General features: G+C 33.8%; 1 protein-coding gene across 2 annotated transcripts in view; it reads left to right on the forward strand.

Moving 5' to 3' along the window:
• The first annotated feature begins 479 nt into the window (after window positions 1-479).
• ARHGAP32 (Rho GTPase activating protein 32) overlaps window positions 480-21,836 on the forward strand; it is a 262,767-nt gene continuing 241,410 nt past the window's right edge. For both annotated transcript variants that reach the window (XM_044668328.1, XM_044668329.1), the window contains exons 1-2: window positions 480-592; window positions 14,602-14,710. In XM_044668328.1, the coding sequence (XP_044524263.1) occupies window positions 480-592; window positions 14,602-14,710 (222 nt within the window). The remainder of the gene's footprint in view (window positions 593-14,601; window positions 14,711-21,836) is intronic.

Below are 21,836 nucleotides of genomic sequence, written 5' to 3' on the forward strand. Positions count from 1 at the left end.
ATTGTCTTTCAGTTTGATTATTCTCTATAAGCATGGTCGCCTTAGGAGAACTTGTTTGTGATAATAGAGTAGTATTGAAAGAGCCTGCTTCTTAAAGATATTTCTATTTTAATCTTATTAACCTGAATCTTTGAGAAAATGGAGTTATTAAATAATAGTCTTAATTAACAAAAATGACCTTCAGTTGGACTTTCCTTTTTATTATCTAGGCCATGAAGCCTAAGGCAGTGGGAGTGTTAAATGGGTGTCACAAGCACTGTAGTCATATTTCAGGCCCAATGAATGTCCTGGATGTGATTTCCTGTCTTTACCAACTGTAATTAAACTAATATGTAGTTGACTGTGACTGGGTATGAACAGCAGATACCTATCACTTGCCTTTTAGCCACACACCTGAATACATGCAAATACAGTATAGATGAACAATTAAAGCATTGCCTTTCCTGACTATAGACTTGAAGGTTTAAATTTTCTCAAAAATGGAAACAGAGAGTGAGAATAGTACTTCTGGAGATGACAGTGTCTTTTGGTTGGATTCAGAAGTTATCCAAGTGACTGATAGTGATATGGAAGAGAGAGAAGTGAATTTCAGGTAACTATTTAATAACTTGATTTTGTCCTTTTGCCTTTCAGGAAGGTTTTCTTTCTTTCCTTCCTTCCTTCCTTCCTTCCTTCCTTCCTTCCTTCCTTCCTTCCTGCCTTCCTTCCTTCCTGCCTTCCTGCCTTCCTGCCTTCCTGCCTTCCTGCCTTCCTGCCTTCCTGCCTTCCTCCCTTCCTCCCTCCCTTCCTTCCGTCCTTTCTTTTTTTCTTTTCAGTAATACAAAGTTTTGGGTTAAAGGGGACAGGTTTGTAGTTGCTCAGTACCCTGTGGCTCTTTTCATTCTACAACTTGCCCTAAAGCTTGTAAAATGCATTTTAAGTGACTTGTTAGAACACTGGGAAGGAAAGGTGTTAGACAGGTTTTGCACCTTGGTTTCAAGTATTTCCAGTGGAGACTTATAAAACCTACTACTTCCTTTATCTGATTGGCATTTGTACCATGAATTTTTCTTCCTCTAAATACGTTCTTCTTTGAATATGCTCTTAGTTGTCTTTTTATGAAATGTTACTTTATATATCACTGTCAATTTTTTTCCTCTTTGTAAAAGGTTCTTAATTCTTGGCCACTTCTTTACATCGAACCTGTAACTAACTTTTCTTTATTTTTATTATTTTTCTTCCTTTTCTTCTTCCTTTCTATTTATGTGAGTATATGGTATTTTTAACCCCTATTTGCCTTGTAATCTGAAGTGAAAGTTCCCCCTAAGTAAGCAGCTTTGAAACACATTATTTTGGAAGATTTTCTCATCCAACTTATTAAGCACTGTCAGCATGTTATTACTTATTTCATGATTTTAACTGAAAAAGTATTCATTCTGGTCTTTTCCAAGATGAGATTATTTATGAATATATATTAATTCTTGGGAAGAGGAGAAAAAGTCACTTAATGAAACTTTTCATAAACTCCACCAATGCTGCCTACATAGCCAATTAAACACCTTTTTCTACTTTACCCATGAATGCTTGGGAAGTTGAACATTATCATTCCATTATTTTTATTCCTAGCCTGTCTTTATTTTTGTTCTTTCCCTTAATATCTTAATGTATAATTAATTGTTTTTAAGATTTAAGAAATGGTGGCAAATAAGATAAATATTTTTAACCTCTTTTCTTAAGACTTCATACTGTTATCTGTAGTTGCCATAATTGGTTTGGAAAAAATATTTTTAAATTCTTAAAGAAGAAATTAATGTTCAAAGTACTCCAAAGAACATTTGTCTAATGAGGTATGAAAATTTTAGTTAATATCTTTCACTTTGGCACTTTAGAAGTGATATCTTGTTGGTGCTACTACTGCTAATATAGATTGTTAATCTTTTCATACCTTTAGAGATATGAGTAGCTGTGACCAAAAAGATTTTTCCTCTCTTACGCAACTTGGTAATGAATCTTTTCTTACTTAAATTGTTCCTTTTGACAGAATCCTACCATGTATCATGATTAAAATATTCTTGTTTTTAGTCATTTTGTTTTAAGAACTTTATTATTCAGTTTGCTTGTTTTGCTGCCACTTATCCCTGATTCTTTTTTCTTCTCTGCCTCTCCCTGTGTGCCATTGTTACTCTTCTTGAATCATCTTATTATCTCTTAGTATGATCAGTCATATCACCAAGTCAATCAAATTTAAATATCCTTCTATTGTAGAAATGTTTGTCATCTGTGTAAATGTTCTAGTCATTTGATAAGTAAGGAATAGAAAAGGTGATATTTGTTTTTATGTTGGAGAAAACTTGATAGTATAAGAGTGTTTGGTTTAATTTATTTCTAGGGAATTTTTTTTCTAACTGGTAAATTTAAAAACAAATCTTGGGAGGATTTTCTATAACATTTTAAAATCTTGTTTTAGGACTGTAGGTCAACATTTCATCTACTGAAATTTCAAAGAACACGATTTTATTCTGAGGAACTACAGTTACATAGGTAACTTGCCTTCTGTTATAGTTAATATTCTCTTTTCTCTTCCCCTTACTTTTCTGCTCCCCTTCCCCTTCCCTTTCCCTTTCTCTTCCTCCTCCTTCTTCTAAATCAAATGTATCTTTGGATTTTAGCTTATTCTATTTATAATGAAGACATCAAAAAGAGACCTGTGTAAGATTGATTGTTCTGCCTTTCAGCAATATGAGATTAGGAAATGTGTAACAGCAGGGTTTCCTTTCATAACACATTCTAGCTGAAATATTTGGAAGAAAAAAGAATTGTGGATGTTAAAGGTGAAGGAATGGGTAGTAGCAATTTTAGTGGTAACTTTGATACTGTTGAACTCCCAAGATTTGTTTTTAAATTTACCAGTTAGAAAAAAAATTCCTGCCAAAACTTTTGGCATCTCTTCTCCCTAGAAATAAATTAAACCAAACACTCTTATACTATCAAGTTTTCTCCAACGTAGACAGTATTTTATATGAATTATTTTAGCAAAGTAGAGTTAATAGTACAAACCATATAATAAAATTTGAAATTTTTCTTCATGTTGCTTATAGAAAGAATTTAGAACTAGAAATACTTAAATTTAAAAAATAGAAAGATTAGTAATTTGGATCAACTGTGGATAGAGGATTCAATTTCTTTATCTGTTTAAATAAGAATAATAATTGTGATAAGCATATTGAATTAAGGTCAGTAAAATGCTTTGCAGTCATTAGAGCTGTATAAATGCTTTTGGTGGTTGTTAATATTAGGATTTGGAGCTAGAATCTTATGCCTTCTTCATTGCCCCTCATTCTTAAGATGAGGAAAATTAGACTTAGAGAAGTGACTTGCCCCAAGATTGTATCTGTAGTAAGTAGAAGAGCTGTGATTGAACCTAGGTCTTGTGAATCAAAATAAAATATCTTTTCTACTATGTGATGTTTCAGGTGAGATATTTCCAAATCACATATTATTATTGGACTTTTTCAGATATTTAGCTTTATATCTATTTGGGTAAATATTGTTAGCTCCACACCTACACATTATAATCTCTTTGAGGGCAGGTACTGTCTGATTTATCTTTGTATTCCCCCAGCTCTTACTTAGTACAGCCCATTGCACAAGTTGAGACTTAACAAATATTTGTTGTATGAATGAATGAATGACTCTTTACTTAAAAATGTAGTCAACAAAGCCAGTAGATAAAGCTTTCCACTTACCTTAACTGAAGTTATTATTTTTAAGAGCCTTTCCTGACCTATATTGTTCCTCTGGACTGAATCCTGCCATATATAGCATGATTAAAATATTTTTGTGACGGAGCATGAAAAGCAAATATCTAACACTTACCTTGTAGCTATCTATATACCTGAATACATACAAATACATTATAGGTGAACAAGAGAGCTGAGTACTGACCCTGTACCAAGACATATAGTAAAGAAAGGAAAAATCAAACCAAATCTGAAGCTTTTTTAAAGATAATCTACAGGTTTTGCAGTAGAAGAAGAATGAGCCATAAAAATGAGACACAGCCTTGGGGGTTTTAGCTCTGTTCCCCAGAAATAGCTTTCTTGTCACTATGTAATAAATATTTTACCCATTAGGTATATTTATTTTATTTTATTTAAAAATAAAAGAATCTCTGTTACCTTTCTAGTTTTTATACATTGCTCTCCACAATGTCTTTTTCTATCTAGTGAGCACTGACCTCCTTTTTTGTTCATTGAACACAACTCTGTCTTTTCTATGGCTCTTTCTTATGTCTTGAATGCCCTCCCGCTTCACCTCTGCCTACTGCCTTCTCTGGCTTCTATTAAGTTTCAATTAAGCCCTGTCTCTTACAGGAACTTTTCCCAACCTCTCAATTCTAGTGTCTTTCCTCTCTTAATTATTTCTTATATTTGTTTGCTTGTTACCCACCCTCCACACTCCCCCAATTTGATTGTGAGCTTTTTGAGGTCAGAGGGTGCCTTTTGTCTCTTTTTATATTTCCAGTGCTTAGCTCAATGCCTAGCACAAAGTAACCCCTTAATAAATGTTTATTAACTGACTGATTTCAGTACTTTTTAACTCTGAGATTTTGTGATTCTGTGGAGGGATACAGGAGAGCCATGGTCCTAGTTTCACTGAAACTTTATGAAACATCAAGTGTCGAAATCTGGTGCCCTGCCAAATAATATCCCATGGGGACTGAAGTGATAACCCAGTTCTAAGATTCTGCTTTCCTTGAGCAGTCTCCAGACACCAATGACATTTTATAAAATTCTGTTATCAAATGAAAAACATTATTAAACTGTACCATCTGTATTTTAAAAATGTGTCCTTTAAAGATTTCAGGAGGCTATAGATGTAACTAATCTTGAAAAACCTAAATTTCTTTGGTTTCAGGAGATAAAATACTATTTTTCTTGGTTGGTGACTACCAAGTTAGCTGGGCAAATATATGAAATTATCTTTAAAGAACAAAACAAAACACAACAAAAAAACCCCAAAAAACAAAAAACATCTCAGTAACCAAAGAGTATAGTACTGCAATGTATTTAAATACATTTTAAGATCACATCAATAAAACTGTGGATGCCAAGATCAGATGACTTGGATCTTTATTGCTAGTGCCATGTAAGGAACTAAATTTGAGTGAAATTAAACATTTGACTTTTGTTAAAATATATAGAGCATAGGATCATAGAAGTAGAAGGAACTATAGAGGTAATTTCATCCAACTCTCTTGTTTTACAGATGAAAAAAACTGGACCCTAGAAAGGTTAAAGTAGTTGTCTATGGTCTAGAGCACTTGGCAGAAACGAGATTTTAACCCAAATATTTTGACTTCAAATCTCATCTCTATTTTCACTATGCTTTGCTGACAAAATTGAATTATTTTCTTAGGTTTGCTTAAGTATGAAACATATAGATCATACATGCAGCTTACGATCAGTGTATAACATTTAGGAATGTTCATAGGGTCATTTATTTGAAAGATGAATTATTTTCCTTCCCTTGGATTAGTTTTGTTGAGGGCAAAGATACATGAAAAAATATTTCATTTAAGATTCTGTTCCTTCAGGTTTTAAAAATCTGTAGCAACCTGGCTTAAAGGTTTTTTTCAGTTGTTTCCATTTTCATTTTGTTGATCAAACTAAATGAAACATATTTAGTATTTTACAATATTCTCTTGGCAGTTGTTATAGATTTCATCTGAGTAAAATTAGGCCACTGCCTGGTAGAATGCAAAAAATTCTGAGTAAATGAGCATTTATTTGCAAGGCATATAGGATATTAATAGTGGATAGCTTTGATTCATTTTGGGTAGTATTCATGATATAAGGGGAAAAGTACTTGACTATGGACTCAGAAGATTTAAGTTCAAGTTGTTATTCTGCTGCTAAATTATTGTGACCTTGGGAAAATCACTTCAACTTTGTATGAAAACTAGATATAGGGATTGTATAATTAATTCAATTTCCAAAGTTCTCTGAATGTGCGATTCACGTATTTTAGCTGCTTTCCAAGTCCAAGATTTGTTCTATGGGGAAATATAATAATGACTTCTTATTAGAGAAAGGACAAATCTGTTAAAATTATTCACTAATATAAGACTAATTGTTCTATATCTTCTTTTATTCCTGCCATCATCCAGCTTCTAAATTATGTTCTCTTTTTGTTTGGCTAGTATACATGCAGTGATGGCAAACTAATTTTGATATTCAGCTGCAGAAATCATAACTACATCTATCCAACTTAAAGCTTAAATCTACATTATGTATTGTCTCATCCTATTATAGAATATAATCTTAGATCTGGGACTATCTTGTTTTTAAAATTTATATTAGTGGCTTTTAGAACAATGGTATATTCATATATGTACTTAATGCTCATTCATTCATTCACTGAAGTGAAGAAGAAAAAATTCTCATTTGCATGGATATGTACAAAATATATACAGGACAGATAAGTGGGTTTTTGTTTTTGTTTTTGGTGAGAACAGTCACAGATCATGATCAGAAAAGATTTCATTTAGAAGGTGAAACTTAAACCAAAATTAGAAGGAAAGCAACAAGTTGGGAGAACATTTTTATAACAAAACTCTCTGAAAAAGGTTTAATTTCTCAAAAATATAGGGAACTAAGTCAAATTTACAAAAAATCAAGCTATTTCCCAATTGACAAATAGTCAAGGGACCATAGGCAGTTTTCCCATGATGAAATCAAAACTATCAATAAGCACATGAAAAAATATTCTAGATCCCTCCTGATTAGAGAAATGTAAATTAAAATAACTCTGAGGTACTACTATCTTATACTTAGCAGACTGGCCAATATGGCAGCAAAGGAAAGTGATAAATGTTGGAGGAGATGTGGCAAAATTGGGACACTAATACACTGCTGGTAGAATTGTGAATTGGTCCAACCATTCTGGAGGGCAATTTGGAACTATGTGCAAAGGGCTTTAAAAGACTGCCTACCCTTTGATCCAGCCATACCACTGATGGGTTTGTACCCCCAAAGAATTCATAAGGAAAAAGACATGTACAAAAATATTTATAGCTGCACTCTTTGTGCTGGCGAAAAACTGGAAAAGGAGGGCATGCCCTTCAATTGGGGAATGGCTGAACAAATTATGGTGTCTGATGGTGATGGAATAGTATTGGGCTGAATGGAATAATGAACTGGAAGAATTCCATTTGAACTGGAAATACCTCCAGGAAATGATGCAGAGTGAAAGGAGCAGAACCAGGAGAACATTATACACAGAGATGGATACACTGTGGCACAATTGAATGTAAAAGACTTCTACCAGCAGCAATGCAATGATCCAGGACAGTCCACAGGAACTTGTGAGAAAGAACGCTACCCACATTCAGAGAAAGAACTGAGAGAATAGAAACACAGAAGAAAAACATATGATCAATCATGTAGTTTGATGAGGATATGATTATGGTTTGGATGTTAAAGGATCGCTCTATTGCAAATATGAATAACATGGAAATTGGTTTTGAGCAATGATACTTGTATAGCCCAGTGGAATTGCTTGTCAGCTCTGGGAAAGGGAAGGGATGTGGTGGTGGTGGTGGAATCATAAATCATGTAACCGTGGAAAAATATTCTAAATTTTAAAAAAAGGTGAAAATTAAACTGAGGCTTAATGAAAATTAGGAATCTTCATGTGCAGAACAAAGGAAGGAGTGAATTCCGGGGAAGAAAACAGGAGATTGAATGTTGGAGGAGATCTAACATTGCTAAGTTCTTGGTTCGTATGATATTCAGGAGTGATTTGCACATTTTAGACACTTAATAAGTGTTTGTTGAATTCAATCAACCATGCATCCCAACAGTAAATATCTATTGGGTGCCTACTGTGTATGCCAGGTACTGTACTAAGGTAGGGAGCAAAAGTCAGTCCCTATAGTCAAGGATCTTACCATTTAATGGAGGAGACAACATGCAGATTAATGTATGTAAAACAGACTATACTCAGGATAAATAGAAAATAAGGAACAGAGGGAAGGCACTAAAATGAAAAGTGTTTGGGAAAGCTACCAGTAAAATAAGAGATTTTAGTTGGGACTTAAAGAAAGCTAGGGAGATCTGTAGGTTGGAATGAAAGGGAGAGTGTTCCATTCCTCAGGAACAGCCAGAAAAGATGCCCAGAGTTGAGAGATGCAATATTTTGTTTGTGGAACAATTAGGAGGCCAGTGTCTTTAGATTGGAGGCAGTAGGGAGTGAGATTTAAGACCTTTCCAGGTGAATTGAATTGAATTGAATGAACATATTTTATATGAGATAAGAAGGAAGAAGGAAGAGACTTCAAGTGGGTCATTGTCTTGTCCAAGGTTGGATTTGTTGGTACAACCAGAAAGAAAATTTTTTGTCTTAATTTAAAGTTAAATACTTTTTTGCTATGTCAATTCAAGCTACTTCAATACATTTCTCATATATCATTTCAGATTGAGATCTTCCCATTTGACTACCAAGACTTATCTCCTTTGTCTTCCCCAGCTTTTGGTCAGTCAATCAGTCAATAAACATTTATTGATTGACTACCAATCACTATGCTAAACAGTGGGGATACCAAAAAAAAAAGGCAAAAGGGAAACAACTAGTCCCTACCCTCCAGGAGCTCAAAATCTAATGGGGGAAAGACTGCTTATACTTTGTTTACTGATTCATCTTTGCTGACTATTTGAAAAGCAAGTCCATTTTCTTATATACTAAGAATTCTTAATCTGGGGACTGTTCCAGTGAACTTGCAAATAGTTTTAAAGGGTATGCAAATTTGAATGTGGAAAAAAACCCATCTTTATTTTCACTAACCTTTGATTTGCTTTGTAATTCTATGTATTTTAATTTGTATTTAAAAACATTATTTTGAGAAGGGGTCCATAGACTTTACCAAGTCTACCAAAAGGAGGGTCCTTGACACACACAAAACGTTAAGGAGCACTGTTCTGAACTGACCTTTTTACTTTCTCTGTCCTTTAGATTACCTGTTGTTTGGAGTTAACAGTTTTGCTTCTCTTGTAAGACCAGGAGGAACTTATTTAATCCATTAAAGGCTGTGCTTTAATATTTAAATAAAAAAAGACATTTTAAAGGTTATTAGATAGCACACATAGGTCATTCACCACCTACAATGCTCATCCTTATTTTTTGTGTGGTGTATTATCACCATCGTGTATATAGTTGCATTTTGCAGAAAAAGAAAAAAAAAAGTATTTATATTCATTTAAATATTTGTTGGAAGATCAGAAAGTCATGTTAGGAGAAGGATGGCCATTCAACTTTTCTTCTTTTTCAATTGAGGAAACTGAGATATGCTAAATGACTTAATCAAGGTCACAGTAGATATGTGAGCTGTATTTCATAAAGAAACACATTTAATCTCACCACTTTGATCAGACTGTCTGCCATGGTTTTTCAGCAATAGGTATCCTACTTGACCAGTCAGTTTAGATGGGAGAATAACCTTTCTTTTTTCTTTTCCTCTCAAGGAGCATTAATATGTTGTTCAGTTTACAGAGTTTCAGCTTTTAACCAGTTTGAGGGGAGAGAGGAGATGTCTAAGATTCTCTTTTCTTCCACCTTTCTCATTGGTAGCTGGTGGAAGACCAGAAATGATGTGGCTCTCATGTTTAAATCAGTATTTGCCTCTCGGAGATTTTGTTGATATTTGAGTCCAGGGGAGGGAGTGAAGGGAGTGATGAAGCACATAAAACTTCCAGGTGATAAAGGATAATTCTTGCCTAGTTTACCTAATCACTTAGGACTCTATTTTATGAGGCAGCAAGGAAACGTGGTTGAGTGCCTGACCTCGATTCAGGAAGACTTAAATCCAGATATGGCCTCAGACACTTATTAGTTATCTGGCCTGGGGAAGTCATTTAACTTCTGTCTACCTCAGTTTCTTGATCAGCAAAATGGGAATAATACTAGCACTTACCTCAGAGATTGTTTTGAGGCTCAGATGAGATAGTATGTATATAGTGCTTTTCAAACATGAAACTACTTTATAAATATTAGCTATCATGATAGTCATGTCAAATAGGAACCCTTTAAGTTCAGTTCAGGCCTGAATGATCAGTTTTTACTATATTATCAGAAACTCCTGTAAGTGATAGCATAGAATCAGTAAAAAATATTTAGTTGCAATTAAAAAGGAAATTATTATAGCTTCTTTCAGTGCCAGTTCTCTAAAAGAGTATATACTCTCCTTCAGGTTCATGCTTCAGTTGAAAAGGTTTATGTCTTGCACTGAAATACAGAGAGAATATATATTACTTAAAACTACTTAAAAGTTACTTAAAATTACTTAAAAGTAAAACTCAGTGGTTCAGAGGATAGAGTATTAACATGGAGCCAAGAAGACCTGAGTCCCAATTCTGCCATAGACACTAATTTTGTAACTTAGGTCACTTAAGCTTGGTCTTCCTTAGTTTCTTTGTTTGTAAAATGAGATTAATAATAGCATCTACCCCACAGGTTGCTGTCAGAATCATATTAAATATTTAGAAAGCACTTTAAAGTCTACATAAATGCTCACCTGCTGGTATTTAAAAGAAAGACGTTTTTTATTCTGTTTTCTTTCTTGCTCATTTTCATGCATTCCATAATCATTGAAATTAGAGCAGATTGGATACCTGGAAAGATGAGGAGTAATAAAAAAAGCCTCATGAATTTGAATGACCAAGAGTTGAATATGATAACACAGTGTGAGTTTTTGAAATAATAAGAGGAATGCAAGAAATTTAAGAAGAAATTTAAAGAATAAATTTTGAAACTGAGTAATGTTAATGTAATAATTAAGATTTTTCTTGTGAAGTTTGTGCTATAAAGTTTGGAGGAAGAACTGTGATAAAGTGAGTGAAATAGTTGTATTAGATGAAGATTCTACTGAAGTAAATGAGTGTGGTGTTTTTTTTTTTAACAGTGAAAGAATCTTCTGAGTTGATCTGTCTTTGGGCAGCACAATTTAGAAGCAGAACAAAATAAGAGATTTTAAAATTTCAGTTTGGAGATTGGATTATGTTTCATAATTGATCTACAGAAAATAAAATTATCATGAGAAGTAGTAGTAAGTCAGATTTCTGACACTAAAAAAGATAGATATATTTTTAGATAAAGAACATTCCAAAGAATTAATGGTTAGATTAATCTCTCAGTTTAAAAATTATATCCTGAAAGATCTAGCAGATTGGAGTGTTTAGAATTGAATAATTACCAATTGTGCATTTTGCAAAATATGTTATAAATATTAGATTCAGACAGATTTCCTCTTAATATGTCTCAAGTAGCCTAGTGTTTTATCTTAAATCTAGTCATGTCTAAAATCCCATGGCAAGAAATTGCTAATGTTGGAGAACAAGTATCCCCCAAATTATTTTTTATTATACCTTCCCATGTTTTGTGTCTTCCTTTTTAAAAACAATTTAGTTTTTCCTCTTCTCCATATTTTTTCCTTCTCTCAGCTCCAGCTTTTCTCTTTGACTCTTTAAACTCTATCTTGAGCTTTTAGTCAAAAAACTTGATTTAAAAAACCTAGTAAATTAATACATTATTCTCCAAAGTTAGTAGAAGGAAGTGAGTAATTGGGTAAACGTATATTTTTCTGAGAGTTACTCTGTGAGTTTTAATCACTTAGTCAGACTATCAGATGATATAACTCACTTGGGCTAATTTGTGAAGGGAAAACAATTTAGCAACCACACCTGAATTTTCCTTATTATATATTTGAAATTTAAATGTTAAGGCATTTAAAAGCCTATTCCTGGCTATATCATTTTGACTTCTAACTCATAAACTTCACCTCACTTTCCTTAAATGGGGATAATAACAAACCTACCTTACAGGGTTGTAAGGATTAAATGCGATAATAATTGTGTTGTGCTTAGCAAAGTGTCTGACACATAGTAATCATTATATAAAAGATGATTGCTTTTCCCCACCTCCTTAGTACCTTCATTGATATTTTAAAAAAAGTTTTAATATTGCCAAAAATAGAGTTTACCTAGGTTTTTTTTTATGATTTTTTTCTCTTTTAATCTCTCCCAGGGAATTTCATTAGTTAAAAAGCCTGTCTTGTCTATTAAAACTACTTCAAATTTTCCAAGGTTAATAATTATCAGCAATCATGATGTTGATGATTATGGAATATACACATGTATCAACTTAATTGGTTTCAGAGCACTTTATCAGCTCATAATGTAGGCAGGATAGTAAAATATAACTTTCAATTTATAGCACAATGGTTTTTTTTTTTTTTTTTAAGTTTTCTTTTCCCACATAAGTTGTTGAATTGATTAAAGTTATGTTCTTACTGTAAAAATAAAACAGATTGGGGATTTCACTTTGGGGCACATCATAAATAATTGTTCACATAGCAAAAAATTCAGTCAAGCCTGTTTTCTGTATGTTTTTATTAAATTACCTTTATCTTGGAGTACGAGCTTAGAAATACATTGGTCCATCCCTTAAATTTTGCTTATCCTTTAAAAATCTAGGACCCCAGGCCCAGCTGAGCAAAGGAGGTGTGAACTATTACTTCCACTTAGTGAGGGAAGCTCAACACTTAACTTTTACCCCTATTCCCACATCATTTGATATTCCTTCCTCTTGATTCATTATTCCAATCACTAAAGCATCCTTTTTAAACCATTTCATCAGTCCCAAGCCCCTTGTGGCTTCCCACTTTTCAACCAGAGTCATGCCTCATATTTTGCTGAAAAAAGGGAGGCTCTTTGCTAAGAATATTCTTTTTATCCATTCCTCGTTATTTCACTTCACCCTGATGCTTTTTCCCACTACCTTCTCCTTATATACCTTTCACATGAAGAGATGACCTTTCTCTTTGCCAAGGCTAATGCTCAAGTAATTCCATTCCAGATTGCTCACTGTTATTTCTATTCTCTCACTCATTTTCAGTGCCTCCCTGTCTCGTGGTTGCTTCTCTATTGCCTACAAACATGGTTGTATCTCTCTTATGCAAAAATGCCTACTTGATCCATCTAGCCTTGCTAGCCCTCTTCCCATCTATCTCCTCCTTTTTGCTGTTAAACTTTTTGAAAAGGCCATCTACTGATTGGTGCCTCTTCCCCATTTCTCACAATCTTCTTCCTTCTTGGCTATTTGGCTTTCAATATCATCATTCAACTAAAACTATTCTCTAAAGGTATCAGTGATTTCCTAACCAAATCTAATGACTGACGTTTCTCTGTCCTCATCCATTTTGGCCTTTCTGTAACTTTTGAGACCATCATTCACACTGTTCTTGATAATCTCTTCTCTTCTCTTTGTATTTTCTTTGCTCTCTCCTGGTTGTTCTCCTAGACATCTGATATCCCATATCTGATTCTAGCCTCCTTTGCTGATCTTTATTCAGGTTATACTTACAAACTGTGGTTGTTCTGAAGTAGTCTATCCTGCTTCCTCTTCTTTTCTCTTTATAGGTTGTTTCACTTGTCAATTTTACTGGTTCCCATGGATTCAACCATCATATCTTTGCAGGTATTTCTAATTTTATTTGCCCATTTCTGACCTTTCCGCATATTTAGTTTCATATGTTCACTTGCAGTTAGACATTTTGAACTGGATGTCCTTCCTTTAGACATTTTAAATTTAATATGTCCAAAAGTGAACTTATTAACTTTGCCCTCAAACATTCCCTTCTTACTAAAGAGCTACCATGTCCCCAGTCACTCAGGCTCTCAACTTAGAGAGCATTCTTGACTCTTCACTCTTACCACTCATCCCCATTTCTAATCTGTTGCCAAGTTTTGTGCATTTTATCTTCATAACATCTATTGTGTATGTTTCCTTCTCTCCTCTGACAGTGCTTCTCCCTGGTCTAGGTTTATCTCATGCCTAGTTCATTGCAATGGCCTGCTGGTTCATTTTCCTATCTTAAATGTTTTTCCACTATAGTCCATTTTCTACTTAGCTGTTAGTCTTGAAACATAGGTCTGACTTATATCATCTTCCTCTCCTAAATAAACTTTGATTTCTCCTTATCATATCCAGGTTCAAATATAAAATCCTGTTTAATGTTCAGTCTAACCTGAACAGTCATAACCTGCCCCACTCCCTTACCTTTTCAGTCTTTTTATACCTTAATTTAAAAACTTTTTCCATCTTACTTAAAACCCCACCAAGGAGTAATTGACTTCCTTGCTGTTCCTTAAATGAGATGCTATATCTCCTGACTGAATATTTTTACTGATTGCCTCCCATGAATAGAATTTTCTCTCTTCTAATCTCTGCCTGCAGTCTTCTTTGTCTTCCTTCAGGCCCTAGCTAAAATATTGCCTTCTACAAGAAGTGTTTCCTTATTTTTCTTCTAGTACTTTCCCTTTGATAAACTCCAATTTATTCTATATGTAGCTTGATTTTTATATAGCTATTTGCACATTGGATCTCCCCTTAGACTTTGAGTGTTCTTGAGTGATTTTTTTCCTTTTCTTTATATCCCTGGCACTTAACATAGTGTTTGGCAAATAGTAGGTATTTTGTAAATGTGTATTGACTGATTTTGAAATGAAGTAATTGAAAAAAATGGAAGACTGACTTTTAACCTCTTTTTTCCCCTCTATTGACTCCTAGAAAGATGAAGTCATCAGTACATTCAGAAGAGGATGATTTTGTGCCAGAGCTCCATAGGAATGTTCATCCCCGTGAGCGACCTGATTGGGAAGAAGCTCTTAGTGCAATGGTAAGACAGTATTGTGGAGTACTGAACTTTGAATCAGGATTGACATAGATTTGATCTCAACCTCTAACATTTACTGGATGTGTGATGATGGTCAAGACATTTACTGTCTCTATCCTTTAGTTTCCTCATCTATAAAATTAAATTTCCATTACGATAAAAGATACTATGATTTTCTTGTTATATAGGCCTGCAGCCTTGGTGTCATCTTTGACTGCTGCTTCTCATTTATTCCATATTTCCAATGTATTGTTAATCTTGTTATTTCTACCTTCAATTTTCACTCACATATCCAGTACCCAAATTCAGGCCCCACTCATCTTGTTACCTTGTCTATTGTTAAAACCTTCTAATTGTTTTCCTTGCCTCCATTCTCTTCTCATTGTAATCCATTCTCTACCTTGCTGTCAAAGTGATTTTTTGAAAATTTAGGTATGCCTATGCTTCATTTCACACCCACTCCTCTCTCTTAGTAAATCCTAGTGACTCCCTGTTACACCAGGATCATAGCTGTTACTGTTTTCATTTAAGTCTTTTTATGACCTGAACCCTTCATCCTGTCAAATTTGAAGTTGTTCAATCATACCAACTTTCTTGCTGCTGCTTTCATACTACACTCCATCATCCATCTCTTTGGCCCTCTACTTGCTGTCTCCCATGCCTAGAAAACTCTCAGTCCTCACATTCACTTTTTAGTTTTCTTGGAGTTTCAGCTTAAATTCTTCCTTTTGCAGGTGGTCTTTATGTCTCCTTTATAGCTAATAACTTTCCTTTGGAGAGTATATTCCATTTAGTTTGTATATATTTTTTTATGCCTAGTTATATTACATGCTGTTTTCTTTCTTTAGGTCTTAGCTCAGTGCTTGACACATAATAAGTGTTTAAAATTTTTCAGTGGATTAATTTTGATTACTATGTGAAGTGCTTTGCAAATCTTAAATTGCTAAATAAAGATTAGTTTTTAGGACAAGTTTTTTATAGTGAAAATATGGCTTTTGGAGTCAGAGGCTTGGCACATGTATGATAACTGGACTTGGACTTAAGTTTTCTCAATTATAAAATGCTGATTCCCTCCTGAGATCCCTTCTAAATTTATCATTGGTTCTATTGATAGGATTCAGAAAAATCAAGCTATTAATGTTTTCTTTTTGAATACAAATTTTATTATTCTTGATCTTTATTAAGTTACAAATATAAAGATTTATAAATTCCATTCTAAAAAAATGAATCTTACCTTTGTAATCTTTGTTTAAAATGTAGTTGCAAGCAATGGCAGTTCAGTAATGCAACAAGAAACTTTACTTACTCTGCTTATTTATTTAGAAAAGTAGCATTATTTCTAACACTATTACTGTTTGTGACAATATTTGGGGTGAATTGCATTTTTTGAGACTTTTCAGTAATAGTTTAAAGGAAATAGTTGTAGATAGCCAGTTCATAAAATTACTCTATTAGGCCACTGCATCCACTTAAAGACATGTATTTGAAAGATATTGGGGAACAATAAAACGTAGGTTACAGAGAGAAGATAAAAGGTCATTAAGAAGTGTAAAGAACTCAGGATTCAAATGGTGGGTGAATTTTAAAGTTGGCAGATAGGCAGTTTAAAAATATAGTTGATGTTTCTAACAAGTTTCTAACATCTGACTTTTTTTCCCACCTTCTTGCAAAGCTCTGCATTATCACCAGGCCATAAGGTGGAAGCAAGAGGGTTTCTTTGGAGCTTTTTGTTCACCATTTGCCTTAAATTTGTTTTTTAGCAAAGATTTTCCAAAATAAGTTTTATTGATGCCTTTTGCTTCACAGTAATTTCAAGATGGATTTTACTGCCCCTCAGTGAATAGAAAAGAGAGAGAGAGAGAGAGAGAGAGAGAGAGAGAGAGAGAGAGAGAGAGAGAGAGAGAGAGAGAGAGAAAGAGAGAAAGAGAAAGAGAAAGAGAAAGAGAAAGAGAAAGAGAAAGAGAAAGAGAGAGAGAGAGTGTAAGTAAGTGTTTGTATGTGTGTATCAGCAAGTAAAGTCAACCAACAGCATGACTGTTTCAGAGAGGGGAGGAACTATTTGGTACCCTTTGTTCTATTACTATCTTCCTCAGCCCTTTTTTATGCTGTCTTTCTTGGATGTCTCATCAATTCTTGATGGTCCAACTATTATTTCTATGAAGATGATTTTCATATATCTCTCTACACACCCACTTACACTCACCCACATTGTATTATTCCTTGTCCTGAGCCCAGATATCATAGGATCAAGTGGATATTACCATTTGGCTGTTACACAGATTTCTAGCTTAAGAACATCGCAAATAAAACTCGTTGGTGCCACTTACATTGGTTCTTTCCATTTACATTGTTGTATTCAATGTGCGTATTGCTTTCCTTTTTTTTCTGCTTTCTTCATTTTGCTTCATCTTATAGATATCTTCCCATGATTTACTGTATATGAAATTTAGAAAATTTTTTCTTTTTGGAAAGTAATGTTCCATTACTCTCACGTACTTTAACATGCTTAGGTATGCCAGGCCAGTGGCACTACTTTGTTTTCAAGTCTTTGCTGTTACAAAAAGTTCTACTATAAATATTTTGATATATTTTCAGCCTTTCTGTCCTTTCTGTGTTTTGGAGGTGGTATGTGACTAGTAGTGGGAAGTTGAATTCTTTTGGTTAGCATAATAACAATTGCTTTCTAGAATGGTTATACTGCTTCATAGTGCATCGATTTGCCTGCCTTCCTGTATCTTCTCTAAAATTGTTTCCCAAACTTTTGCCATTTGGGGCATTTTATAAAGTACGAATGGACATTTCAGGGTTTGTTCTTTTTTTTTAGAGGTGTATTTCTTTTATTAGTAGTGATTTGGAGCTGTCTTTAATATTTTTACTATGTTGTAATTCTTCTTTTGAAGACTTTTTGTGTCCTTTGATCCCTCTGTTCATTGGAGGATAGTTTTTAAATATCAGACTTTTATCAGATACAAAGATTTTTCCCTCTCAGCTGATTTTTATTCCTGTAAAAGCTTTTCATTTTTCGTAATTGAAGTGATCAGTACTTTCTTTTATCACTTCAACTCCTATATGTTTAAGAATTGTTACCTAGCCATATTTGTGAATGAGGCCTGACCTGACTTAATTATCTTCCAATTTTTTGGTGGCATAACCTCTAATATTTAGATTGTATATCCATTTTGAGCTCATGATATAAGGCAGTGATGGCAAACTACAACCTTCAACCTTCGGGCCAGATGGGGCCCCCTGAAATGTTCTATCTGGTAGCTCAACATTATTCCTAATCTGAAAAATACAATGAGTAGGATACAATACAATGAAACTTTGAAAGAGTTGCCTTAGAAACAGATGAGCATTTCCTTTCCTTTGGCCCCCTCTTTAAAAAGTTTGCCCATCGCTGATATAAGGTTCAAGACTGTGGTCATAGACTAGTTCCTGCCAAATTATATTCTATTTTTTCTAGGAATTTTTTTCAATGAGTTCTTATTCAACAACTTATGTTTTCTGGATTATCGAACTCAGGGTCGTTGAGTTCAATTATTTTGATACTTTTTTATATAATTTGTTCCATTGTTACACATTTTTAAAAAGCCATCAATAAATAGTTGAAATTATTTTTTCACAGTTATTGTTGTCATTTTTTGTTGTGTCTGATTCCTTGTGATCCAATAGGGTTTTCTTGGCAGAGATACTAGAGTACTTTGCTATTTCCTTCTCCAGCTTATTTTCAGATGAGAAAATTGAGGCAAGCAGAGTTAATAGATTTATCTAGGGTCATGCAGCTAATAAATGTTGAAGGCTGAATTTCAATTCAGATCTTCCTGACTTCACTCCCAATACCCTATCAACTGTGGGTCTTATCCCTTATTATGTTTTGAGATTAAGAAGTGTCTGCTATTCCTTTTTTCTTCCTCCCCTAATTATTTCCCTTATGATTCTAAACCTTTAGTTCCTCTGAATGAATGATTTTTATTTTGATTTTTATCTAGCGCTTTCATTAATGATTCATATGGCCCTAATATATATGTATGTATATATATTAATTTTGTATTATCATTTCATCATATTCACAGGGCCCTACTACAAGCATTCTGTCATTTTTATTTCTTTGAGAAGTGTATTGTAATTGTATCTATTTTAAATGATTTTGGTAGACTGACTCTTTTATATTTTGTACTTTTAAAAAGTTGAGACTTTTCTTCTATTATGTCCTCCCTAGATTTTTATTGCCTCACAAGAAATGCTAATGATTTTGAGAAGTTTATTTTGTGTGCTAATATTTTGCTAAAGTTATTGTCTCAATGAGTTTCTTTGCTGATTCTCTGGGATTAAAAAAAAAAAAAAAAGCAAAAAAACCAGCCTATTTTGAGCAAGTAAAGCTTTATATTTTTTCTTTATTCTTTAAATTTCTTTCTCTGGTTCTATTGTTATGGTTAGAATATCTAGAACTATTCCAATGAAAGACTTTGTTGGGAAGTTTCAGTATTTCTCCATTGCAAATAATTCCAGCTTTTGATTTTTACTTTCTGTCATGTTCAAATATCACCCTCTTGTGTCTGCTTTGCAGTGTTTTTAGCATAAATGAATGTTCTTTGTTAAAGGGCTTTTTTCCCATCAGCTATAGATATAATCATTTTTAAATTTAATTTTACATGTGATTAGCTATGTTAATGTTAAACCATTATTAGTATGAATGAAATAGCTTCACTTTTTCCCAAGAGCAGTTCAGGGATCCCTTCTTCTGTTGGTTTTTAGGGACAACATGTCTTTTTTCTACTTTCTCTAAAGTAGATACAGATGAATGAACCCTAGACATTATACATCACTTCATGTCATGGCTTGGGCAATAAATATTTTAATTTACTTTTTTTTCCCTCTGTAGATAGTTCAGGAGATTCTGACATGTTACGTCAGTGGTGTTATCTGCAAACAGAAACAGTTGGAGCACCTTGCCATTCATAAGGAATTCCTCTTTAATTTGGCCTTTCTTCTGGATCACCATCCATTAGGATGGCAAATATCCTTATCAGAAATGTCTTCTTACCTTCTACCTGATTCTGTCTTTCTTTTTTCCATTTGTTGTTCAAAGTTTAAGTTTCATCCTTAAATGCTCTTGGTTGACTTTGCTTAGTTAAGTGTTTTGCCCAGGTTTCTTTCAACTGCTTTTACCTACCATTATTTTTTTTTTAAGAGCAGTACTGCTCATTAATGTTCCATCTTAATTTTTAGAAGATTTTAGAGACAAATTTGTATTCTAAATTTGAGTTATCCTATTTCTTTGCTGGACTTGTTTTAAATTATTTGCTGAAGGGTTTTCATTATAGACTTTGTTGATCCCCATGTTAAGGGAATTGGTTTACATTAATTTTACTTTTATATAAAAGCTAGGAACCATAGCACTTTTAAGATTTGTATAGTGCTTCATATGTTATTTTATTCAATCCTCTATACATAGAATCTACTTTGAGTTGGTCCGCATAGGTAAATGCTTTATTATTATATTGATTTTAAGGATGATTAAACTGAGGCACAGCAGGGTTGAATGACCTGTTCAGAGTCACAGAACTACTATGTATGCCAAGGCAGGATTAAGAAAATCTGTGTTCTTTTTTTTCTTTCTTTGCATCATTTTTGACATCAATAACTTTTATTTATATTTATTTATCTATCTGTCTGTTTCTTTATTCATTCGTTCATTCATTCATTCATTCATTCATCTATTTTTTAGGCCCTTAACTTCTGTGTATTGGCTCTAGGCGGAAGAGTGGTAAGGGTGGGCAGTGGGGGTCAAGTGACTTGCCCAGGGTCACACAGCTGGGAATTGTTTGAGTCCAGATTTGAACCTAGGACCTCCTGTCTCTAGGCCTGACTCTCAATCCACTGAGCTACACTGCTGCCCCCATCAATAACTTTTAAAAAAATCTTAATTTTTTAATATCAGCTACATTTCCCAATATTTTCTTTCCTATCCCAGAAAGCAATAACTTTAAATAGGAGTTTTTATTTCATTACATTTTTTTCCTTGTTCTTATTCTTTAGTCTTGCTTTGTAATGATTTTGATTTTTGCTCTAGTAAGATGTTGATTTGACTGTACATTGAAAGCCAGTTGAGGAGAAGTTCCCACAAAAGTAATGCAATTATTTTTGTCTAGTAAAATATTATTTTCATTTTTGTGATGTTACTTGGTACTTGAAATATCCAATGCCTTGTTATTCTTTTCTTGAAGAAAGCTTTCATATATGCCATGGTGTGTGTGTGTGTGTGTGTGTGTGTGTGTGTGTGTGTGTGTGTGTGTTACCTGTAATTCTTTGGCTTCTCTTATTTCTTATTCTCGATTGATATTTTTTAAACATTTTGTATTGTACTTATCTATTCTCATTTGCATTAAAATCACCAAGTATCACCAAGTGTGTTGATTTAATTTGGATAGTCTTTTTGTATTCTTTATAGAATTTATCTTCCTTTTCATCTTTTGTAACAGTTGTTGGTGTAAAAGCTGTAATTAACTTTTATTGTAGGTTTTTTGTAAAAACCATGACACTCTAAGGTAGCTGACTAAATGTCCCACAAAGTGATTTTTTTGTTGTTGTTGCCTTTGGACATAGTATGAAACCTATTATGTTAGCTTCCGTATTTGTTTCCCTCAGGATAATCTGTAGGCATCTTCCCATTTAGTTCTATGTCCTCATCACCTCACTCCTGGGCTATTTCAAAAGCCTGCTCTCCTCACAATAAGTTTCTCTTTAACCATTCCATCCTTCACCCAGCTGTCAGAATGATTTTTCCTAAAATACAGGTCAATGCCACTTTCTATTCATTACACTCCAGGATCTACTTACCATTTCCTTGATCAAGTATAAAGAATCCTGTTGTTCTAAGTCTTTGATAACCTCTTAACTTCTTCCATTTCTCCTCCCCAGCCCTGCTTTTAGTCTTCTTACACCCACATACTCCTGTGACATTAACCTTGTTTGTTCTTGGAAGATGCCACACCATCTACTCCATGCATTATCATTGGCTGCCCCCTACCCACCCATGCTAGCAGTGTTCTTCCATCCTTTGATCCCTGCTTCTTGGTTTCCCTGACTTTCTTCAAAACCCAGTTGAAGACTATTCCTTCTAAAAAAA

The sequence above is a fragment of the Gracilinanus agilis genome, chromosome 3 (genome assembly GCF_016433145.1).
Source record: "Gracilinanus agilis isolate LMUSP501 chromosome 3, AgileGrace, whole genome shotgun sequence".
Lineage (NCBI taxonomy): Eukaryota > Metazoa > Chordata > Mammalia > Didelphimorphia > Didelphidae > Gracilinanus > Gracilinanus agilis.